The sequence below is a fragment of the Mus caroli genome, chromosome 2, assembly GCF_900094665.2.
Source record: "Mus caroli chromosome 2, CAROLI_EIJ_v1.1, whole genome shotgun sequence".
In the NCBI taxonomy this organism is placed as follows: domain Eukaryota; kingdom Metazoa; phylum Chordata; class Mammalia; order Rodentia; family Muridae; genus Mus; species Mus caroli.
This window is the reverse complement of record NC_034571.1, coordinates 159,336,988-159,361,288: the sequence shown is the minus strand read 5'-3', so window position 1 is coordinate 159,361,288 and position 24,301 is coordinate 159,336,988. Positions and strand designations below refer to the sequence as shown.

The 24,301-nt window shown below is 47.6% G+C and overlaps 1 protein-coding gene across 1 annotated transcript in view; it reads right to left on the bottom strand.

Annotated features, from left to right (window-relative positions):
• Slc9a8 (solute carrier family 9 member A8) overlaps positions 1 to 17,970 on the bottom strand; it is a 56,247-nt gene extending 38,277 nt beyond the window's left edge. The window contains exons 1-3 of the mRNA XM_021154810.2: positions 17,894 to 17,970; positions 15,381 to 15,559; positions 5,062 to 5,142 (exon numbers count right to left, since the gene is read on the bottom strand). Coding sequence (XP_021010469.1) covers positions 5,062 to 5,142; positions 15,381 to 15,559; positions 17,894 to 17,919 — 286 coding nt within the window. The 5' untranslated portion in view covers positions 17,920 to 17,970. The remainder of the gene's footprint in view (positions 1 to 5,061; positions 5,143 to 15,380; positions 15,560 to 17,893) is intronic.
• Between the last annotated feature and the right edge of the window lie 6,331 nt (positions 17,971 to 24,301).

Below are 24,301 nucleotides of genomic sequence, written 5' to 3'. Positions count from 1 at the left end.
GTGGGTAGGGAAGTGGGGGGCGCTATGGGGGACTTTTGGGATAGCATTGGAAATGTAGTTGAGGAAAATATGTAATAAAAATATTAAAAAAAAAAATTTACTCTTGGGGTTGGGGATTTAGCTCAGTGGTAGAGTGCCTACCTAGCAAGCGCAAGGCCCTGGGTTCGGTCCTCAGCTCTGGGGGGGAAAAAAAAAAAGAAAAAATTTATTCTTTCATTATATATGAGGGGAAGGGAGATGTGGAGATGTGGTGGTTGGACTATGCTTGGCCCACCGAGTAGCACTATTTGGAGGTGTGGCCTTGTTGAAGGAAGTGCGGTGTGCCACTGTGGGGGTGGGCTTTGAGAACTTCCTCCTAGCTGCCTGAGGATGCCAGTTTTCTTCTGTCTGCCTTCAGAACAAGATGTAGAACTCTCAGCAACTCCTGTGCCATGCCTGCCTGGGCACTGCCATGCTCCCACTCTGATGATAATGGACTGAACCTCTGAACCTGTAAGCCAGCCCCAATTAAATGTTGTCTTTATAGGAGTTGCCTTGGTCATAGTATCTGTTCACAGCAGTAACACCCTAAGACAGGAGGCAACCACATTAGTGTATGGTGCTCAGAGGACAATCCCATATGGAAGCAGGGTGCCACACCACCTCCAGTAGGATCTGTGTGACAAGTTCCACAGACTGAGGTGGTTGACATCAAAAGGGGGAGGCCTCCTGGAACCTGTTGTGGAACTCTTTGACAGAGAAAAAATATTGAGCCGTAGTTCTCATGGCAATCTATCTGCTTTGTTTTCTTTTATTCCTTTTTTTATTTATATGTTCCTGGTAGCCTAGGCCAAGAACTTAAGCAAGAATAATGGGTAAGAAACCATCCCTAGAGATGGGGTCACTAACATGACCTTATCCCTGAGGAAATCAATGCTTTATTTTCTAAATCATTTACAAAACTATGATGATAAAAACTTTCCCAACAATAAAATTTCATATGGCTGCACACGTGTCATCGAAAGTGGGCTTTGGTATATAGTGAAGAAAGCCTTAATTAGAAAGAATTAAAATAGTTTAAATTTACGCATTGAAGATTAATACCAAAAAAAAAAAAAAAGAAAAAGAAAAGCCGGGCATGGTGGCGCACGCCTTTAATCCCAGCACTCGGGAGGCAGAGACAGGAGGATTTCTGAGTTCGAGGCCAGCCTGGTCTACAAAGTAAGTGCCAGGACAGCCAGGGCTACACAGAGAAACCCTGTCTTGAAAAACCAAAAGAAAAAAAAAAAAAGAAGATTTATAAAAAATCAGGCATTAGAAAATGTTAAACAATGACTGACCGTATGGGGCTGGAGAGTTAGCTCAGCGGTTAAAGCACTGACCATTAAGATTAACCTGCTCTTGGAAATCCGACACTAGCCTTGGATGACTGCCCCCACTGAATACATCCTTTGTTATAGTTTGATGATTAATAATTCTAATGATGTTACCTATTCTGTTTGTGATTCACTGAACACAGAGTTTCAGAGTTGTAATGCTTGGATGGTTTTTGTGTTTTACTGTGCCAAATGATTTTTGTTGGTATCTGTGATTGTTTCACAGGATACAGTTTCTAAGAGGTGTAATGTTTTGTTTTTTAATGTATAAAATCCCCTGCTTGGGAGCTGCAGAATACACTCAAATTCAGACTGCCTCTGTGTTGTTCCTTTCCGTTTGTCTCCACCAATTCCTTACCCACCTAGCTTTGAGGACCCTCATTCCAGGGGCCCCTGCTGCCACGGACCGACTGGGGTAATCCTGGGGTGGTCCGTGGCAGCAGGGGATCAAACTCAGGCTGAAGGCTTGGCAGCAAGCATCTTTACTCACTGAACCATCTTGCCAGCCCTGGGCTTTAGGAAATACAGATTGGGGCTGGAGAGATGGCTCGGTGGTTAAGAGCACTGACTGCTCTTCCAGAGGTCCTGAGTTCAAATCCCAGCAACCACATGGTGGCTGTAATCACCCAAAGCCATCTGTATATCACCCAGCTATATCACCCAAAGCCATCTGTAATGAGGCCTGATGCCTTCTTCTGGTGTGTCTGAAGTGAGCAATGGTGATGTACTCATATGCAATAAATAAATAAATAAATAAATAAATAAATCTTAAAAAAAAAAAAAAAAAGAAAGGAAACACAGATAGTTTTGTCTGCTCCATCGCTGTTTCTGTTCTGAGCACTCCTCACATAAGAACCACTCTGGACTTCAGTGCTCTTTCTCTGTGCTTCCTACCTGTGAGCAGACAGACCTTCTTCATCACCAGACAGTGACTTGAGCCACATGGGTGAAGAAGTAGCCCAGTGGTTCTACCCCATCCTAAATCTGAGTGGCAGTGCAGGCAGCAGCCTACAGCCTGGTTCCAGTGGGGACAGGTACCCTTCTCATGGCAACTGCAGCTGCAGGACTGCTGACTAAGCAGCCTGCCTGAGAGAAGCCAGAAAGAAAGCAACGGGACCAGAGGTGATGTGGTGACCAGGGATTCGAGCCCTGAAGCCTCCATTACTTGTGGGCTTCTGGTTATGTGAGTCCAGGTTTGCAATGCACTCTCTCTAGTTGGAGTCTGTTTAAAAGTGACTGTGGCCTCTTAATGGAAAAAGTTTGATATTGGTCTACATACTTTTAGCAGCAAGCTGGAGGACCTGGTATTAAAAGCTCTCTAGGAAAAGTTGTTTATTATTCCTATACCCATGCTCCAGGCATCACATTCCAATGACAGCATCAAAAGAAGGGAAGGCCAACTTCTCTTAGGCAGGAGAATGTTTTTGGAACCCCACAATCCCGGCAGACTTCCTGTCAGTCCCACTGTCTCACAGCATAGTGCATCACTCTCATGATAACCAAGACCAAATGCTTTCTGAGTACCCACTCCTCCTCGAGTCTCACAGAGAGGCCTGATCAAACTGAGGACCCCAGAGGCCAGTGGGAATACAGCTTAGTGGGAACTGCACTCGCATGCCTAGCACCTGGGAGGCCTTGGGTTCAGTCCTCAGCATCAAAAACCAAGTACAAGTTAGGATTCTATTTCCAAGAAAAAAGGAAGAAAGGGCTTTATCTAGGCAGCTCATGTCTGCTGAGAGCCTGAGGGCCAGTACTGAGGATCAGTGGTCTCAGGGAGCCACACTCACCCACATTTTAACTGACTGTCTGTCTGTCTGCCTGTACATGTCCCCTTTGAAGTCACAGGCAGTTCTGAGACCTGATATAAATTTGAGGACTAAACTACTGAGCCACATTTCTTGTCCCTAACTGTTATATTTTTAAGACTGAGTGTGTGGATGTTGGGCCTGCATGTATGTCTGCACATCACGTGCACATGCATGCTGCTTCCTGAGTTCATCAGCTCTCCTAGAACAGAGGTGCACAGATGGTTGGGGGTGCTATGTGTTTGCTGGAGTCTAGGCCCTCTGCTGGAACAGCCAATGCTCTTGCTTTTGTTTGTTTGCTTGTTTTGAGACAGTGTTTCTCTGTATAGCCCTGGCTGTCCTGGAACTTACTTTGTAGACCAGGCTGGCCTTGAACTCAGAAATCTGCCTACCTCTGCCTTCCAAGTGCTGGGATTAAAGGCGTGCGCCACCACCGCCCGGCCAGCCAATTATTACCTTTTTAAAAATTATTTTTTTATATATGTAAGAACATTGTTGCTATCTTCAGACACACCAAAAAAGGGCATCAGGTCCCATTACAGATGGTTCTGAGCCACCATGTGGTTGCTGGGATTTGAACTCAGGACCTCTGGAAGAGCAATCAGTGCTCTTAACCACAGAGCCATCTCTCCAGCCATTTTTATTATTATTACTAATACTATTATTTCTTCTTTTTTTTTTCTTTTTTTTGACTGGGTAACCCTATGTAGTTCTGTCCTGGAACTTACACAGTATAAGACCTGAAGTTAACCTGCCCACCTGCCCATGGACCAGGTAACTTTCTGGAATGTTGGGAATTGCAGTTCTTGGAAAATAACACCCCCACAAGGGAAAATGTGATGGCCATATGAACTTGTTCTGAAATCACCTCTACAAAATGTGTCTCATCGCCATTCAGCTAGGAATTCCAGGGAATGGTCCTGACCAAAGTCCAGCCTGGTCAGTATTTGATTAAAGTTTGTTTCAAATTTGGCTCAAATTTGCTGAATTGGTTTTTCTCTGGTGAATCTCAGGATTAACAATAAACCATGATAGCCTTGAATTCTCCTGAGTTCTCCTGGCCCAATATTATTCTTGTTCTTTTTTTTTTCCTTTTTTAACTTTACTTTTTTATTTTATGTGAATGACCTCATGTATGTCTGTGTACCACATGCACACAGTTCCCAAAGAAGTCAGAAGACGATGTCAGATCTGTTACAACAGGAGTAACAGACTAGTTGAGCCACCATGTGGGTATTGGGAATTGAACCTGGATCCTACGAAAAGAAGCCTGTGTTCTTAGCTGTTGAGACATCTCTCCAGTCCCCCAATATTTATTTATTTGGGGGGGTTGTTTTGTTTTTGGTTTTTGGTTTTGTTTGTTTGTTTGTTTGTTTTTGAGACAGGGTTTCTCTGTGTAGCCCTGGCTGTCCTGGAACTCACTCTGTAGACCAGGCTGGCCTCAAACTCAGAAATCCGCCTGCCTCTGCCTCCCAAGTGCTGGGATTAAAGGCGTGCGCCATCACTGCCTGGCCAATATATATTTTTAATAAACAGTGAGACTGTCTACAAAGCTGTCACTTCCCTGCAGCAGCTCTGTAACTCTTTAAGAAGCCCCACAGCACTAGGTGCCAGGCTCTCTTGCAGGTTACTTTTGGTGCAACCAGGAAGCAGGAAGGAACACTTCAGAATGCTTTCCCACCTAGAGCTCAAAGAACTCTCCAGTTAGCTGAGGCCATGAGCATCTAAGGGACCTGCTAACTAGATAGACTCGGAGTTTCCTCATTCACAATCAACCAAACCACAGCATCATTCCTTAAAACAAAGCATCACCTGGATGATGGGATGGGGGACATAAATGAGAGACAGCGCCATCATATATGGATTTGGTGTTGTGGAATGGACCCCCCAGTATCACTTACCTAGAGAAACCACAGCCACGCTCTCAGGCAGAAAGTGCAGGCGGTACCGAATCAGCAGGTGCACCAGGATGATGCAGATGGCTGTGAGAAGCACAGGCAGTTTAGAGACAGTGGCTCAGGGCAGTGGGAGCTCGAGGAAGTCGGGCTAACAGACAGTTGGCAAGCAAGCAGCCAACACTGGCCATATTTTTATTGTCCTTTTCCTTCTTTTTTTAAAAAGCAACAAAGAAGGTCTATTTGTAGAGCCTGGGAGGCGGCTCAGCAGGTGAAGGCACTTTCTGCTAAGCCTGGGAACCAGAGTGATTCTCACCACAGTGATTCTCATGTACAGGGAGACACTGCTTCTGAGGGCTGTCTCCAACCTCTGGGTCTGCATTTGCCACAAACAAATAAAAGTAATGAAAAGAGATTTTTATTTCATATGTAGTTGATGTCTGTGCACCATGTGAATGTAGTGCCCAATGCAGGCCAGAAGAGAGTGCTGCATCCCTAAAAACTGAAGCTGTAGGCCACTGTGAGCAGAGCTTTTGGGTTCTGGAAATTTGAACCTGGGCCCTTTGAAAGAGCAACAAGTGCTCTTACCCGCTGCGCCATCTCTCCAGCCCCATAAATGGGTTTAGACAGGTTCTCACTATAACCAGACTGGCTGCAAACTCACAGGAATCCACCTGCCTCTCGCTCCTGAGGGCCAAGTCTAAAAGAGGGCACCACTTACAACTGTTCTTGAGGCATGTCACAGAAGGGACAACTCTGGCCTCATTCTCTCCTCCATCTTTACGTGGGTTCTGGGGATCAAACTCAGGTCCCAAGCTTGTAAGCCAAGTGCTTCTGTCTGCTAAGCTGTCCCACAGGCCCTCTAACAGCACATTCCTACAAAGCTACAACCCTGACAACTATTAAAAGCGGTTCACATTTCCCTGATTATGAGAAATACCTTCCCTCCCTTCTCTCTCTCTCTCTCTCTCTCTCCCTCTCTTTCTTTGTTGTTGGTCTTAAGTAGCCCAAGTTGTTATACTTGTTATGAATGGGAGTATGGGAGGGGAGCCTTGACTTTCTCACTTTTCCTGCCTCTACCTTCTTAGTGTTGAGATTATAGATGCCCAGTTTATGCTGGGGATTGAAACTAGGACTTCCTGTGTTAGGTAAGATCTTATCAACCTACCTTCCCTGTCTGAAAAATACAAATAGCCTTTAAATACATGAATACATACACACACATACATACATACATACCTTCACATGTACACAGCATGAAAACACAGACACACAGTAATGTAAATAGTAAAAGTTTCTGGGCTCAAATCCCCACTCTTCTGTATCTGCATCATCCCAAATGTGAGTCACAGGCCACACACTGCTGTGCGCGGCTCTCCAGGCCGCACCAGAGCTCACTAACCACAGAACAGCTGAACAGCAAGATCTTGTGTACGTGACGAATGTTAGCCTGGTTCTCACTTGACAGACTTCTGTAGTCTTGAACTCATAGCAATGCCCCTGCTGCAGATTTTCAGGCATTGTAACTATATGAAGGTACCACCATGCTCAGGTCTAAAAACAACCACTGAAGGAAAAACGCTCAAATGGGGCAAGAGACATGCTGTCTTGAAAAAATATTAATTTAAGGGCTGGTAAGATGGCTCTGTGGATAAAGGTATTTATGCTGCCTGGCAATCTGCATTTGATCCCTAGAACCTATGTGGTATAAGTGACTCCTGCATTGTCCTCTGACTTACACAGAGTGACAGTCACCCCTCTGCACACAAAAATTACATAAATAATTTCTTTAGGGGCTAGAGATGACTCAGCAGGTAAGAGCACTGATTGTTCTTCCAGAGGTCCTGAGTTCAAATCCCAGCAACCACATGGTGGCTCACACCATCTGTAATGAGATCTGCCGCCCTCTTCTGGTGCATCTGAAGACAGCTACAGTGTACTTATGTATAATAATAAATAAATCTTTAGGTCGGAGAGTGCGTGGTTGACAGGAGAGAGCAACCTCCATTCCCAGCAACCATATAATGGCTCACAACCATCATCAGTACAGCTACAGTGTACTCATATACATAAAATAAATCTTTTTACATTTTTTCTTAAAAGATTAAGTTAAAACATCTACTGGGACCGGGCGGTGGTAGCCCACGCCTTTAATCCCAGCACTTGGGAGGCAGAGGCAGGTGGATTTCTGAGTTCGAGGCCAGCCTGGTCTACAGAGTGAGTTCCAGGACAGCCAGGACTACACAGAGAGACCCTGTCTCGAAAAAAAAAAAAAAATTACTGGGGAGCTGAGGAGATGGCTCTTGCCATGCAAGCCTAAGGACCTAAATTTAAACCCCCAGATCCCATGTAAGATACAGCAGTCTTAGCACACACATCTGTAATTCCAATACCTCCCTGGAAAGACAGCAGTCAGAACAGAACACTTGGATGACAGCAGGCCAGTGAGGCTGACACAGGACAGTGAACAACAGAGACGCCAACAAAACAAGCTGAAAGTTACTGACTGACAACTACGGCTGCCTCCTGACCTCCAGACCTGTGGTGCAGCAGGCATGCACCTGCAGCCTCAGACAGGAGCACGTACACACGCGCGTGCAGCAAACAAAGAAGGAAGAGAAGAAAGAAAAGAAAACTGTTCGTAGGACTGGGGGTAAGGCACAGTGGGGAGAACCCAGCCCAGACAGCAAGCACAAGACTTGGTTCCATCCCGTGTGGCTAATGTTAGGTCCAAAAGAAACTCCAATTCTCCAAACTCCAGAAAAACAGTCCAGTGAGCTCAACCTGGACTAAGGAGCACTTCTGGTGGATAGGCAGAAGCCTAAGGCACTTGTGAAAGTGGCCCCACCTACTGAAAGGAGCCATTTCCTCCGGGAGATGCAGAAGGGACATGTGGCTACCTGTGGTGCCTGTTAGCACTGCAAAGCTCACGCTGGCCTCAGGGTACCTGTCACCCATTTCCCAGAACTCTCTGCTCACTGTTCCCTGCCCTGAGCTATGTATGGGTCCACCCTCCCTACCCCTTCTGTTTTCAGTCTCCCTCTCTAGCCCCTGCTTTGCTCCCCTCTCACAGACAGCCCTGACCAAGGTCACACTGGCTCTTCTCTCTCTCATCTCGACAACTAAAACCTCTCAATCATTCCATGGAGCAGCCCCGGTGGTTTATACAAGGAGTCTGGAGGGGTAAACACAGGGATTGTTATCGGGTAAACAAGTCTTTAGTTGGGTTTCTGTTTACCAGAAAAGCAGATAGCCCTAATCTAGGTTCCAGTCTGTCAGGAACCGCCCTTAATCCCCCAGGAACCTCCCTTAAGACCTTCCCTCGAAGGTCAATTATCTCAAGCAAAGGTTCCTAGCTCCCAGTCAACCCAGAAAGCCTCTTATCAGTGCAGATCCCCGCTCTGCTGTCATACAAAATCTGCTTGTTTTTCCACCATTCTGATCTTCTCTGTTCTCCCCCACTCCCAGAAGTTGTGGCAATCAACCTTTCTTCCCACCAGCAGTCTAGTTCATTAAACTCTCTGTTCTATTGGTCATGTTTGGTGCTGAAACCTGGGACGGAACCAGGGACTTTACATCACACCGCAGTTAGCCATTTCTCTCTCTCTCCTGCTTCACACTAGGCGCTGCCTGCTGTCTCTGTCCCTCTCGCTGACTTTCTGGAGCCTGCCTTGTGTCTCTTGGCTCCTGGAGCCTACTCTATGGAAGTCATGCAGGTACATCAGGCCCTCTATGCCCTGCTGGGGCTCTGAGAGTTCCCTTTTGTGACCCTTACCCCTCGGCCTCTCCCACCTCCTCAGTTGGCTTCTGAAGAACGTCTTCTCTCCTGCTGTCTGTCTGTCTGCTCCTGTTATTTCCTGCTGCTCTGTCTGTCTGCTCCTGCCACTAACTTTGTTAGAAAGGCTTGACTCTGGAGCTTGGGTTTGTCCCTTCTTCTCCAGACCCAAGCATACTTATTTAAGTTCCCTACAAAGTCTCTGTCCTGGGCCAGGCTGGTCACCTGACTCTGACAGGGAGGAGGAAAGACAACTGGGCTTAGAAACAGCTTGAACATCAGCTATTCCCTCTGAGGAGTACTGCTGCCTGTCTCAAAAATGTCACAGTACAGTCACAATGTTTAACTCTCTGAATACACCCAAATATCTCTAAAATATTTTGCTATATATAACCTTTCTGCATCTCATCAGGATTTATAAATTAGCTGTTGTGTTTAAAACTTCTGTAAAAAATCTTTTAAAATTAGCTTAAAACTTGTAACAGAAATGGTTGACAGTAGTAAAAACATCTATATATATGTAAGTAATCTTAATTTGCTATAGCATGTTTGTATGGAGCTGGCTTAAAGTCTAGTGTAGGAAAGTATATGTTTAGGCTGGTGAGATGGCTCAGCAGTTAAGAGCACTGACTGCTCTTCCAAAGGTCCTGTGTTCAAATCCCAGCAATCACATGGTGGCTCACAACCACCCACAATGAGATATGACTCCCTCTTCTGGTGTGTCTGAAGACAGCTACAGTGTACTTGCATATATAATAAATCTTAAAAACAACAACAAAAAAAGGAAAGATGTTTTTAAAAGTAAATAAATAAAAGGGTGTGGCCTGATGGGGTCACCATGGAGTAAACTGCACCCATGTGGCTGGCAGCCATCTTCAGTCTGACATGTGACCTCATCACCACCCTGGTTAAGGTGACCACAGGTATAAAGCAGCTAAGACAGCACGGATTTAACAACCAGTCCTACTCAGCGCTCTGGTTACCACTGTATCTCCTTTTTCAGACTAAGGGGATGCAAGGCCTCCAAGACGGTTAGTTTTGGTTTATTTTTCTACTTTAACACAGATATTTTGGATTAGATGGATGTTCGTATGGTGGTTTCTGCTGTGAGCGTGAAAACAGATGAGGACAGAGCCGTGAACACGGTCTGTGGAGAGGAGGACAGAGAACAACCTGCGTTTGGCAATTACAGTTTTTACACCGGATCTTAGCCAAAAGGCTGAGAAGTGATGACAATTATACTTGGGGCAATTACCGTTATAATGGTCACTCGAGAGTACTGGCTAGTCTAATGTTGACTTGACATACAAACTAGAGTTACGTGAAAGGAGGGAATCTCAATTGAGAAGATGCCTCTATAACACCTGGCTTAAGGTATTTTCTTCACTGGTGATTAATGGGAGAGGGCCCAGCCCATTGTGGGCAGTGTCATCCCCAGGCTGGTGGTCCTGGGTCCTATAGGAAAGCAGGCTGAGCAAGCCAGGAGAATCAGCCTAGTTAGCAGCATTCCTCCATGGCCTCTCTCTGCATCAGCTTCTGCCTCCAGAACTCTGCCTTCCTTCTATGATGATTAGCAATATGGAAATGTAAGCCAGATGAATTAACCCTTTCCTCTCCAGCTTCCTTTTTGGTGATGGTGTTTCTTTGAAGCAACAGAAACCCTAAGACATCAGGTTAACAGAAAACGACTTAGAGATATATGCATAACCACTTATTTCTACACCAGGCTTCTAAAAAACTTTTAATGAAGAACATATGTGGGTGCTGGAGAGACTGCTCAGTGGTTAAGAGCAATGACTGCTCTTCCAGAGGTCCTGAGTTCAATTCCCAGCAACCACATGGTGGCTCATAACCATCTGTAATGGGATCTGATGCCCTCTTCTGGTGTGTCTGAAAGACATATATTAAGACATATATTTAAAAAAAAAAAAAAAAAAAAAGAACATGCTTGTTAAATATGGTTTGTGAATTCCTAAGGCTCACCCAAGCAGAAACTGACTTGAAGGTCTATGTCTCTATTGATTGTCTTTGCTTTGTTCAATTTAGCTATTTGGATAAACTGAGTCACACAAGAAACTGTGATAGTCTATAAAGACACACTACGAACAGACCAGTAACATAAGGTTCCTGGTTTCTCTGTGGACTGTATTTGGAGTTTAAAGTTTTATTTTGATGCTAAAAGATCTTCATTCTCAATTCAAAAATTTAAGGTTCAAGCTTAACAGGGTTAAAGCTGTAAAATCTTAAACTCATAAAGGCTACAAACTGTTACAGAAAACTAAGACATGCGCGTTAATGATCAGCTTATAAACGATCAGCTTCTTTAATGTCCTCAGAACTATGCTTACAGTCGCGCTAAGTGTAAAAAAAAAGACTTGTTCATAGGAACAATCTTAAAGAGATTCCATGATGGCCCTCAAGCCCCTCAGAGAGAACTGCCGACTAGAGCATTTAATGAGTTTAATGGAAAAGGCTTCCCCTGAAAGGCAGATAAACCAGCTTCTGGCAGTCCTGAGATGATCGCCAAAGAAGCGTCCACCTACATGTGCTTTGAATATGGTGTCACTGATCAATGGGCAAAGAACTGCCCATGCCTCACCTACTGTCAGGCCCTGTCCAACCTATGGCCACTCCTGGGGAGACGACTATACCCTGCCACCCCAAAGTAGGCCAATCCCCCAAGTTCCTCCTGTACTGTCAGAAAATCTGACAGATTTTCTGGGTTTGGTAGCAAAAGATTGTGGCAGCGGAAGACTGACTTCTGCTCCAAACAAGGCCATGGAGCCACCCTGGAGGATCCCAGGCTGCCTAGGTAGCAGGTGTTTGTCATTTTAACTGATACACAGACCATTTGGTCTGTACTTCTACTCAAATATATCCTTCTCGGATCTCTGATGACATTGGTGGCAACTTTATCAGACACTATACCAGCAGCAACCAGCCCTTAGCGCCTTCCTCAAGGCTACACAACCTGATCAGTCCATTGATAACTAAGTCTGCTTTCACCTTAAAACAGTCAGGCTTTATAGTAACTTTGGAAGCAAAAGATGGACATGTGGCCTGCTGATAATATGAATTAAATTACCTGGGTCTCTAACATAAAAAGGCTTTGAGACTGAGACACAATTACCTGCCGGCCTGAATGAGTCTCATGTGTGAAGAGGGAAATTGCTTTTCAGTGACTGCACACTGTTCTCTAGCAGCTGTGTCTCATAGGAAATGACCAGATGTTTCCACAGAAAAGCTTCAAGTTTCTGTAAGTTGTTATGGTCTAAGAAAGCAACTTACGGTGTCTGACGCAGTTGTGAAGGTCAGAGAAAATGATTTAAGGTGTGTAACAAGCGAGACTGAGAGAGGATCCCTGTGCTGATAAAGCTTCCAAGTTCACTCAGTGAGCCTTAGGAACTGTGAACCCCATCTTGGTTACAAAAGCATCTTGGCTTTTAGAAAAATAAGTTACCATGGTCACAGGCTCAAAAGTTTTCATTTCCTTTGTTATTTTCTAAACATAAACTCAAAAATGCTTCTCACTGTGGTGAAAACACCTCCGTCCAATCTATGTCCAGCCAGTCCTCTGGGCAGCGAGAGTGTGCTTGAACCCAGAACCACCTTGGGGGCCTCACGCTCTTTCCAGATAGCAAGTGTGACTTATCACATGAACACTCACGCTTCTACCGTGTGCAAACTTCTCAGGCTTTGTCTTGCTGGAGTGGACTCAGAGGTGTGAGTCCACTGCAGCTGTTCCCAGATACTTGCTAACTGCTTTTCCTACGGTGAGGATTTCAAACGGTGATCATGCTAATACCTCCCCAGTCTGTATCTGTCCAGCAGATTTCCTCTCAGCGGAAGCAGCAAACTTCTGCAAAGCTGCCTCCACACTGCTGGTCCCGAGTGGTCCTGCTTCAGAACTGAGCCTGGACCTGCTCAGAGCGGATGTAAAGGACCCCCCAGTGTCAATCAGCCAGCCAATGATCACTCTGTCCTCAGGCTCTATCAAGAAACCAGATGCTTCTGGCGGGACCTCCCCCATCTCCTGCCACTGCCTGTCCCCTCCACTCTAGCCTGAGTCAAAGATGACCCCTGGCCCCTGAATTGAAGCACTCAGCTATTTCTTCCCCCTTGTCATCAACAAAGGCTGTAATGTCAGGTCTCACCCATTCAGAAATGGGCTCATGGTTTACAACAGACAGCCTTCTGGTGGTTAGGTAAGAGCCAGCTCTCCTAGGAACTTGTGAAATAGGTTCTTAGTTCCCAAAAGGAGTTGTTTCCCTTGCCTCTGGCAGAAGGGACACAGGGCTCTCCACTGACACACACCTATGGTTTTATACCATAGTCCAGGCTGGCCCTCTGACCCTCCTCTCCCTACAGACACTCAATCTCTGTCCCCTTTCCTCTCTGGCAGATAGCCCTGGCCATGTCCCAATGGAGCAGCCATTTCAGCAGTTTCTTTACTAAACCCCTCACACACAGTGAGAAAGCAAGGTCCAAGGCCCCACGGCAAAGCCAAATTCAAGTTACACACACTTAAGGAAAACTGCGTTCTCGTGGGTTTTTTCGGCTTGTTTAGTTGCTCTGTTTAAGGTTTAAATGGAGGTAGGAAGTATGTGCCATGACAGGCGAGTGGAGGTCTGAAGACTGGGTCTTTCCTTCCTCTATGTGGGTCCTGGGAATTGAACTCAGGTCATAAGGCTTGACAGCAAGTGCCTTTGCCTGCTGTGCCTTTTTACTGGCCACTTGCTTACGTTTTTGAGATAAGAGTTCCACTTTGTAGTCAAGACTGGCTGCCTGCCCTGGCCTCTCCAATAATGGCCTTATAGGCATGGAACTCTCTTGCCCACTATAAACGTTTTTCATTTACTCCTGGGAAGAAAAGTAAATGTAGAAAAGCAACAGGCACATTGGTTTGGAGGTGTGGAGCTCACTAAACAGAAAGAACCTTTGTGCCAGACAGGGTTAGGAAGTATCCTGACTCCCTGTTTCCTGGGGAGGGAGTCAGAGCTCAGCAAGGGTTAAATGAAGGGCTAAGTAAGGTGAGAGACAAGGGCTGTGTTGAGTGGCTGTCAAGCTCAGACAACACCAGGTTACAATTCTAATGTCTTCCTCAGAGAAATGAAAGCAAAGCGGGGTGGGCCTCATGGGCATGCCTGTCACAGCCTCTAGCAGAGCCACCAGACAGCTAACATTTGTTGGACAAACTCAAAGAGAACCTCATACACTAAAGAAATGTAAACCTGATAAAAGATCCACTATTCTAGGGCTGTCACAAAAGGCACGTTGTGGTGGCATCTGCCCACCCACGGCTGAGCCAACACTGGAAAGGTCAGTGGACTGTTGGGAGTTTGAGGCCAACCTGGACTACACAAAGTGAGATTATCTCAAAAAAAATAAAAGATCAGTGAGTTAAGCAATCAGTCATTACTACAGTGTTCAGTTCTTTGACCATTTACTCTACCCTGAATATAAATGTGACCAAAACAAATTTTATTGTTTTCAAGACTGAGTCCTAACAGACATCAGAGAAATATTCAAACAGGCCATGGTGGGACACTCCTGTAGTCTTAGCAATGGGAAGGCAGAGGTCAGGTATCCTCAGCTACCAAGACTGAGGCCAGCCTGGGATACACGAGACATTGTCTCAAGAAAGGAAATACTCAAAACCCAGTTTTGCCTTCTGCTCTCCTAGAAAGGTCTAATCCAGAAGATGACTCCAGTGTTACCAAAGAAAAGCAGATAGTAAATAAGGCCGGGGATGGCGGTACATGCTCATAGAATCCCAGCGCTTGGGAGGCTAGCTGCTACTTAATGAGTTCAGAGACAACCTAAGCACCCTAAGACCCTGTCTCAACTGCAGACCAGTAAATGTGGTGGCAAGGAAGCACAGCCTTCAGACACACCCCTAAGCCTTTTATCCTTAGATAACCTAAAGTGATCACGTGGCTGCAGCTGCATTTGTAAACACTGGGTACGTAGGTAAGTACTTGTGGAGGCCTGAAGACTTCTTGGGTGTCATTCCTAGAAAGGCTTCCCACCTTCTTTGAAACAGACCTCTAGCTGGCCTGAAACTTACTGACTGATTCAGACAGACTGAGTCAGTGGATCCACAGGCTCCACCAATGCGACTTCAAGCACACGGCACCACACCCTCCAGAGAGGAAGCTCTTTCTAGGTCAGGCAATGGTAGCGCACAACAGCTTTCATCCCAGGAAATGGGGGGCAGAGGCAGGTGGATCTCTGTGAGTCTGAGCCATCCTGGTCTATAAAGTGAGCTCCATGCCTGTCAGGGCTGGACTTTGGAGAGATGCTGTCTTAAAAAAAAAAAGTTCGCCGGGCGTGGTGGCGCACGCCTTTGATCCCAGCACTCGGGAGGCAGAGGCAGGTGGATTTCTGAGTTCGAGGCCAGCCTGGTCTACAGAGTGAGTTCCAGGACAACCAGGGCTACACAGAGAAACCCTGTCTCGGGGAAAAAAAAAAAAGTTCCTTCTTTCAAAAGCTAAGACATTGCTCTCTGGAACTGCTAGGTCTGACATCAGACCCCTGTGGGCTTATTCACCTAGTACGAGGAGGCTGAAGAAAATGGTCATGCCGCTCGACTGCTCCTCCTGCTGGGCCTGCTCTCCCGTCTGCACCGGAAGGATAGGCTTGGCAGGTGTCGGCAGCACCAGCTTCGTGGTGACACCCAAGGTGGTGTGAAGGGTGAAGTTGAAGGTCTCATGGGTTGTGTTGGAGAATCTGTTAGGAGATAGATATACAGGCAGCATTCAGAAAAAGAAAAGGGCCAATGAAACAAAACATACACCCTGACTGTGAGAAAACCCTGATGATGCAAACAGCAGACAGGCCTTGAAGAGGGAGGAACTCCTGTCTACACAGCACACCAGAGACTTCTATTATCTTAAACTACAGTCATCCACCCAGAGGTCAGGAAGAGAGGGGTCAGGGCTATGGAGAAAGAGTTACAAAAGGCTAAGGCCAGGGATGCAGCTCAGCTGGTAGTGCCTGCAGGAAACCCTGGGTTTGATCTTCAGTACTGTATAAACCAGTTGTGTGGCCCAGGCCTATAGTCCCAGCACAGAGGAGGAAGAGAAGGACCAAGAGTTCGAGGGCATTTTCAGCTACAATACCAGCTTGAGCTACATGTTAGCATAGGCGAACAAAAATGTAAGGCCTGGGGTTATGGAACAGTTGGCTAGGCAACAGGATCACAAGTTCAAAGCCAGCAGGGGCTAGCGAGCTCAAGGCCAGCCCAGGTCTCACTAACTTAGTGAGAGACCCTGTCTCAACTATAAAGTAAAAGGGGTGGGCACAGTGGCACATGCCTTAATCAATGCCAACAAGTTTTCGGCCTATCCAGGTAGCATTCCAGGCCAACCAGAGCTGCACAGTGAAACCCTGTCTTATATAAATGAATAGAGCACCTGCCCGGCATGCAGCACTCTGGAAGTCATCACCTGTAATCCCTTTCTCCCCACCAAAACAACAGAAAACAAAGAAAGGCAGGTGTGGGTGTGGTGGTACATGTCTTTAACCCCAGTACTCAAAAAACAGAGGCAAGCAGATCTCTCTGAGCTGGAGGCCAGCAGAGCAAGTTCCAGGATAGCCAGATCTACACAGAGAAACCTTGTCTGGGGTTGAGGGGAGGAGGATGCTGTCTGCCCTTTGAACTTAATGAGGGTAGCAGGGTATGTTAATCCATGCCTATAATCTCTGCACTTGGGAGACAGATGCAGGAAAGCTAAGAGTTCAAGACCAAGGTCACCCTGGCCTACATACTGATACTCAGTGAGGGCCAGTTTTGTGGGCTACATGAACCTGTCTCAAAAAGAAAACAAAAACACAAACAAACACCTAGGGTGGAACTGGAGTCTCCCTACACCCCAGTTTCAGTATTATTTACTTTCCTAGTCTACAATCTCCTTGAATTTTGGGTGCAGTGTGTGTGTTTGACTAAACTAGGGATTGACCTCAGGAATGGTGGGCAAGATTCCAGCCCTTAACTGACCAAGTCAGCTGAATCTGCCCCGTTTTTCTCCACAGAATGCCCTAACCTACCCTACCAAACCCTTCTGGAATCTCAAATGGCTCAGATTTCCTGCTCTGTAACATCCCACTCTATGCAAGGCTTAGGTCTGTAAACTAGTGTAGTAGTGATGGAGTTGTGACCATTGAGCACCGCCTCATTCCAGGACCCCATAATCTGATCAAGCTTCAAGCCCACACCTCAAAGCATTTGGCTCTGTATTACCTCTTTTATCTTGTCCTGCTGAGCCTATGTGAATGTCTGGGACAGTACAGCTACAGAACAAGAGCTAATGACTTTCGTTCCTCAGTGGCCAAAGAGCTACCTGAAATGCTCTCAGAAAAAGTTCGGTATCAATTAAGGAGTTCCTTGTTAATTTTCTGGGGCTCATTTCAAAGAGAGAATTGGTAACACACAACAGTGTCCTGCCAACCATGAAGATGGGCTCGGGCCTTTTTAACACGTCACCTTCCCCATCTCTCTAAGATTTCAAGCTGCGGGTCACGAGACGTCTTCCTCCCACCTAGGGTGGGCTCCTCGTCTCTCATGCTACCCAATTTCCATCCAAGCATTTGGCAAGGTCCAAAAACACCCAGGCAAACACAAAAGTCTCCCACTAAAGCCTCGTGGAGGCTCCCTGCGGGCGGCTCCTGACGCCCAGGGCCGCGAAAAAACGGTCAACTAGCAGTCAGTGAACCAAAGAAACCTGTTGGGGGCAGACAAGAACAATGAAGGTTGCAGATGGTTACGGGGGATGCCAGGGGCTGCTCGTGGCAATGGGAGAACTTCCTGGATCAGGAGGAGGAGAGCCAGGGAACCCTGAGATAACCGGAAACCGGGAGCAGGAAGGACGTTCGCGGCTTCCGCCAGGCCTGCGCGTGGTCAGCAATGTCGGACCTCCAGGAGGCCGCAGGGCCCAAGTTCTCATCCCGCCCCCCGCCAACCCCGGCTAGGTGGGCCCGCGCCTCTCCACCCGGGCGCTCCAGGCCCGCGGTCGCCCGCCGGCCCGGCCCTGCCGCCTCCGCTACCCGAAGCCGCGCACTCACTCCTCCTCCGCCATCTTCTCCCCCATCCTGCGAGCTTCCGAGACTACAGAGTTCGGCGCCGCAGGGCTAGCGGGGCCGGCGGCTGCTTCCGGTTTCCGCTGCGGGCAGGGGCGGGGCTTGGCTTCCCAGGGCGACCTTCTGCGTTGTCCTCTCGGTGGCCGGAGAGTGGGACGACTTCAGGGGCTTTCTGTGGGCTTTTTCCGGCCAGGCCGTGTGACGATCTGGCCTCGGGACATCCCGACTTTTTTTTTTTTTTTTTTTTCGGTCCCCGGGCGGGAAAGATTTGGAGGAAACTTTTGAAATCCGGGTGACTCAGCTGTGAGCCAAGCCGTCCGCCCCGCGTGGGAATCCCAGGGCTAAGAATGGGGGAAAGTGGTCTCTCTGGGCGTCCGGGCCGGCTGTGCGGAGCGGAGGGAGTCTGCAGGCGCGTTCCGAGGCGGCCTCAGTTTCCCCTACTGTGGGGAGAGTAGACAGAGGGCCTTTGAAACGCTAGACAGTGTACTTACTCCAAGTATAAAAGTTGAGAGCTAGCAAGGCAAGGCAGAGGTTGGCATTCCCCATTGGTTTATTGGTTGGTGTGGTAGATGTGGAAATGAGATCCAGGACAACTTGAGGGGTTTCATTCTCGCCTTCCGCCATGTTGGTCCTTGGCATTGAACTCTGGTAATACGGGTTGGCGGCACCGCCTTTACTCATTGAACTATCCCAACATATTTTTCTTAACCTTTGGGGGGGGTACACTAGGAGGTCCCAGGTTATCAGATGTCTTCCTTTCTCACGCTCCACCTTAATTATGAGACATTGAACCTGAAACTAGGGACGCGACATAGTGGCTAGCCAACAACTCCCAGGGACCCTCCTCGGTCTCCCTGTCGGGTTACAGATGCCAACAGCTATCCCTGGCTTCTGTGTGGATGTTGGAAATACTAACTGAGGTCCTCGTGCTTACATAGCAAGCGCATTGCCCACTGGGCTTTCAACACCGAAGATAACTTGAACTGTCTTGTCTATATTGCTTAAAACTGGCCTGGTACTGCTGAGGTCTTTATGGGACCTTCTGGGTGTTCTCCTTCAGGGCCCCTTCCACCCTAGGTAGTCCCCCCCCCTTAATAACGCTTAACAGATATGTCACTTTCCCAAAGAACGATCCTTCTGTCTCATCCTCTTGAGCAGTTGGGTGAGAGACACCCCTCCCCACCCCCATTCAGGCATCTGTCTACTTCTCCTGTACAGGGGTGGAACCTAGGGCAACACATATGGCAGGCAGGTGGTCTTCCACTCAGCTAACATGCCCAAGTTCTCTGTAGAGACCTACTGTATGCTGAGATGTACCTTGTGGGGTTAAGGCTATACAAAGGAACTAGGAAAGCCAGGTATAAGGCAAGATAAAATTAAACGAACAAGGGAAGCCTCACACACTAGCTGAGAACAAAAATTCCAGAACAATTAATGTTTGCCAAGATGGCTGCCCACGTAAAGAAATTTTCATATATGAATATTAAAAATAAGACTGCTGAGATGATTCTGGGTAACAGCTCATGCCGCCAGCCGAATGACCTTAGCTTAGTTTCTGTGACACACATGGTGAGAGAGAACTGACCCTTGCAAATTCTCCACACGTGGATGGAGAAAATGTCTCCATAAGATCCTGCTGTAGGGCATTTTCTTTTTTTTTTTTTTTTAAAGATTTATTTATTTTTATATGTAAGTACACTGTAGTTGTCTTCAGACACTCCAGAAGAAAGAGTCAGATCTCGTTATAGATGGTTGTGAGCCACCATGTGGTTGCTGGGATTTGAACTATAGAGTCGGGTGCTCTTATCCACTGAGCCATCTCACCAGCCCAGGGCATTTTCTTAATTAGTGATTTTTGGAGAATGGCCCAGCCCATTGTGGGTGGGGCCATCCCTGGGCTGGTGGACCTGAGTTCCATAAGAAAGCAGGTTGACCAGACCAGTAAGCAGCGCCCTTCCGTGGCCTCTGCTTCAGCTCCTGCCTCCAGGTTCCTGCCCTGCTTGAGTTCCTGTCCTGACTTCCTTTGATGATGGACTGTGCTGTGGACGTGTACGGCCAAATAAATCATTTTCTCCCCAAGTTGTTTGATCATGGTGTTTCCTTGAAGCAGTAGAAATCCCAAGACACACATCCCAAATAAATGGAATTTTTAAAAACAAAGAACTTGAGAAGACTTGACCCGGCTGGGTGGTGGTATGTACCTTTAATCCCAGTACTCTGGAGGCAGAGACAGATGGATCTCTTGGGTTTGAGGCCAGCCTGGTTTACATAATAAATTCCAGAGCCAGCTAGGACTACATAAAAGACCCTGTCTCAAAGGGTGGTAATAGTAAACAAAGGGCTAGAGAGATGGCTCAGTGGATGAGAACCTGGTCTCTCTTCCAGAGGACCTGGCTTCAAGTACCAGCACCACCTGGTGGCTCGCAATGAGCTGTTCCAGAGGATTTGGTACCACCTTCTGGCCATTGCAGGTACTGCATGTATATACTGCATAGATATGCGTACATACAGGCAAAACACCCATACATATCAATAGAAAAATTTAAAAATAGTGTACTGGGGCCTGCATGTGGTGGTCAGAGGACACTTGTGGAGTCATTTCTATCCTACCTCTGGGTTCTAGGTCCTGAACTCAGGTCTTCAGGCTTGGCTTATGAAGTAGATAGGCTACTCCACCTGCTGTGGAGCCCGTCTCTGCACCCCCCAGCAGTAAGATGTTCCTTTTTTTTTTTTTAAAGATTTATTTATTGTTATATGTAAGTACACTGTAGCGGTTTTCAGACACACCAGAAGAGGGCACCAGATCTCATTACGGATTGTTGTGAGCCACCATGTGGTTGCTAGGATTTGAACTCAGGACCTTCAGAAGAGCAGTCAGTGCTCTTAACCGCTTAGCCATCTCTCCAGCCCCAGTAAGATGTTCTTAAGGCCTGAGCACAGACAGATTACTGAGAGCATGACCTCGCTCCCCACTTACACATTTCCTGGGACTTTCCCAAAAAGACAGATTTCCGTTAGAGAAAGCACCTGAGTTTCCCATGCAGCCCCTGGGAAAGAGAGTTTCACCTCCTCGGCTACAGTCCCACCATCCTTGGCACATCAGGGCCCAACCACCCAAGAAATTCCTTAGCTGCACTGTGAGCCCTGCCTTCAGAAGTCAGGGGCAGCAGGTAGCTGGGGTTTCTAAAAGCAGCCCAGCTCTCTCAAGCTCACAGCCACGTGTTCACGGGTGTTTTACCCTTTCCTGGTGCCTCTCTCAAAACTTCTAAGGGACCAGTGAGATGGCTCAGGAGGTAAAGGGGCCAATGCCAAGCCCTCCTGAAAGCTGCTCTCTGGCCTGCACATGTGTGTATGCATACAACAAAGTGTCAAACACAAAATACAGGAAAACGACCTCTTCATACTCATCTTGAATTTTTTTCTGTGGCCAGGCCAAAAGTCCTGGGGCTAGGCTGGTAGTGCCTGTGGGTTAAATGGGCCTGCCACCAAGGCTGAGGGGCTAAGCTTCACCTGGGACCACATGATGGGGGGGGGGAACAACTTTGTTCTTCAGTCACCATATATGTGCCTTGTGGTGGCATGTATGCCTCCCACACACAGTAAATAAATGTCCTGTTCCTTTCGAATCTTGGGACTGAGCATATAGTTCGGTTGGCAGAGTGCTTGCTCAAGTACATGAAAGTTCAAGCCCTAGCCCTGGGGAGACTGAACTAGAAGGACCAGAGGGTCAAAGGTCATCATCCCCTGCTGTTTAGTGAGATTGAGGCCAGCCTGGGCTACATCAGAGGTCAGCCTTGTCTCGAAAGCAGAAAAGAAAAAGAAGAATTCTTCCTGGATTTACCTGAGAGGAAGTCTCTGGAAAGAACTAAGGCTGCAGACTGCAGGGGGCAGTATAGAGCTGTCTCCAGCCACACCGCAGGGTCACCAATAGTGTGAGAGCCCATACCTACTTGTAATCCAATCTGGCCAATCTGGCCAGACCCTGTCAAAAGGGAGAGGGGGAACAAGAGTATTGGGCTTCTGGATCTGCCATTCAGAAGGCATTGCAAATTCAAGGTCATCCTGCTGTGACTGGCCAGTTCCAGTTCCACCATGAATGTGCATCCAAATCTCTCATCCCCAAAAGTCAGACAAGGGCTTCAGGTCCTCTGAAACAGTTCCCAGTGGGTGTGAGCCACTGTGCCGGTGCTGGGAATGGGACCCAAGTACTCTTGCAGAGCAACAGGCGCTCCTAACAGCTGAGCCTTCTTTCCAGCCCCTCAGGAAAAATGTCAGTAAGTTCACCCTGGGCGTGTTGGGAAGTGGAAGAAAGGGTTGGGGAGATGGCTTGGCAGTATAAGGTGCTTTTCAGCAAGACAGCAGCCTGAGCTTGGTCCATCGGAGTCATGTAAAGATGGAAGAAAGTCCTCTGACTTCCACATGCACAGAGTCACACACACACCCCAACACACACACACACACACACACAGAACTATAAATAAACATTTAAAAATAAGTCAGCCAGGCGTGGTGGCACAAGCCTTTAATCCCAGCACTTGAGAAGCAGAGGCAGGTGGAGCTCTGTGAGTTCCAGGCCAGCCTGGTCTACAGAGTGAGTTGCAGGACAAAGCCAGGGCTATGTAGAGAAACCTAGTCTCAAAAAATAAAATAAAATAAAATAAAATAAAATAAAATAAGTCATGGGAGGGTTTCCTTTGGAAGAGAATCGGCTTGGCTGCTTAAGGGCAGTTGATTGACCAAGGATGAAAGCCCTGAACCAGGAGGCCTGTGCTTTGACCCACACTGAGCTGCTGGCAGGTGGACAAAGATGATGTGGCAGAGGTGGCAAGAGGTGGCCTCCTGATGCAGACAGAAGTCTGAGTTGGGCCTGGTGGCAGAAACAGCCTTTCACCTGCCAAGGCTTAGGGCTGTTAACAAAAGACACATTAAAAAGAGTGCTTCAGATCTGCCCGCTTGACTCTGAGCTCGCTCTTCCTATAGGTGTGGTACTGTTGTTTCCTTAATTCCTTATCAGTCATGCCAGCAGATACCAGTATGCCCAAAGACACAGAGAAGCCAAGCTGTCACACAGCAAGCCACTCTCAGGACTGGGTTTTAGGTGCAGTTTGGTGTGGACTGTAACTGCTCATGGCTGCCTTGTTTGTCTGCCTCTACACTGGGGCCGAGACCTTCCTTTCATTGGCAGCACTATGCTCAGTGAGATGTGGGCTTGGCTTTGAGAGGAGTAGCCTGGGGCTCTGGCTGGTCACACTGGTTAAGAGCCCCATAGCTCAGATTCTCAGAGGGCTGCCCCTCTAACCCACTCACTGGCCTGCTAAACCAATGCTGAGCTGGGGTTCTGTGAAGGTCATTGGCCTCCCGGTCACACCCCTGCTAGGCCTGGTGCCAACCTCAGCCATCCCTCGGGCTGCTACAGACCTGCCCTTTGGCCTATGGGAAAGTCCTAGGCTCTTCTCACCTATTCCTGGGTTATTGCCCCAGGAAGGCAAATATTCATTGAACTTGAGCATGTGTCGTACCAGGCAGAGAAGTCACTGTCAGAAGAGCACAGCCAGCAGAGGCGCCAGGATGCCCGGTCCAGCACCGCTGGAGCTCCAGCCTGCAGCTGCTCTGACAGCACCCCTCCCTAGAAGGCTGTCTGGCTGCAGGGCAAGCTCTGGCCCTGTTCTCTCTTGGTCTTTCTCCTCCTTGTCTGTAAACTTTTTGTTGTCTCAGTTGAAATGTCACTCGGTGGGAGCCCTCCCCTGTTTACTCAGGCTGCATGGCTGTGTCTAAGGAGCCAACAGGAAATATGGTGGGGTTTGGAGCCTGGGCCCTGTGGGGTATAACCCCCACGTCACAGTATGCAAACGCCTGAGGATCAGCTGCCCTAGGGTGAGACCTTTTACGTGCTGAAAGGCTTGAGCTGTGGGCTACAACTCTGTGGTTGAGCTCTCGGCCAGCCTCATGAGGTCTTAGGCTCCATTCATTCCCTGGTAGCAGGAAGTGGGGGGAGGAATCTATCACAAGATTTAGTGGTAGACATCGTTCACCCCAGCACCTGGTAGGCAGAGACAGGCAGATCCTCGAGTTCTGGGCCTGCCTGATCTACATGGCAAGTTCAAAGCCCACCAGGACTGTGTGGTATCATATATTTTATACACACACACACAAACACTACCAGTACTTTGGGCTGTTTGGATGACTCAATACTAAGGTGCTTGTTGCCAAGCCTGAGGGTCTGATTTCAATCCCAGAGACACATAGTGTAGAGCAAGAACCTACTCTCTCAGGACGTCTTCATGTGGTTGCTGGGAATTGAACTCAGGACCTCCAGAAGAATAGACTGACTGTGCCTTAACCTCTGAGCCATCTCCCTAGACCCTGAAAAGAAAAAAAAAATTTTTTTTTTTT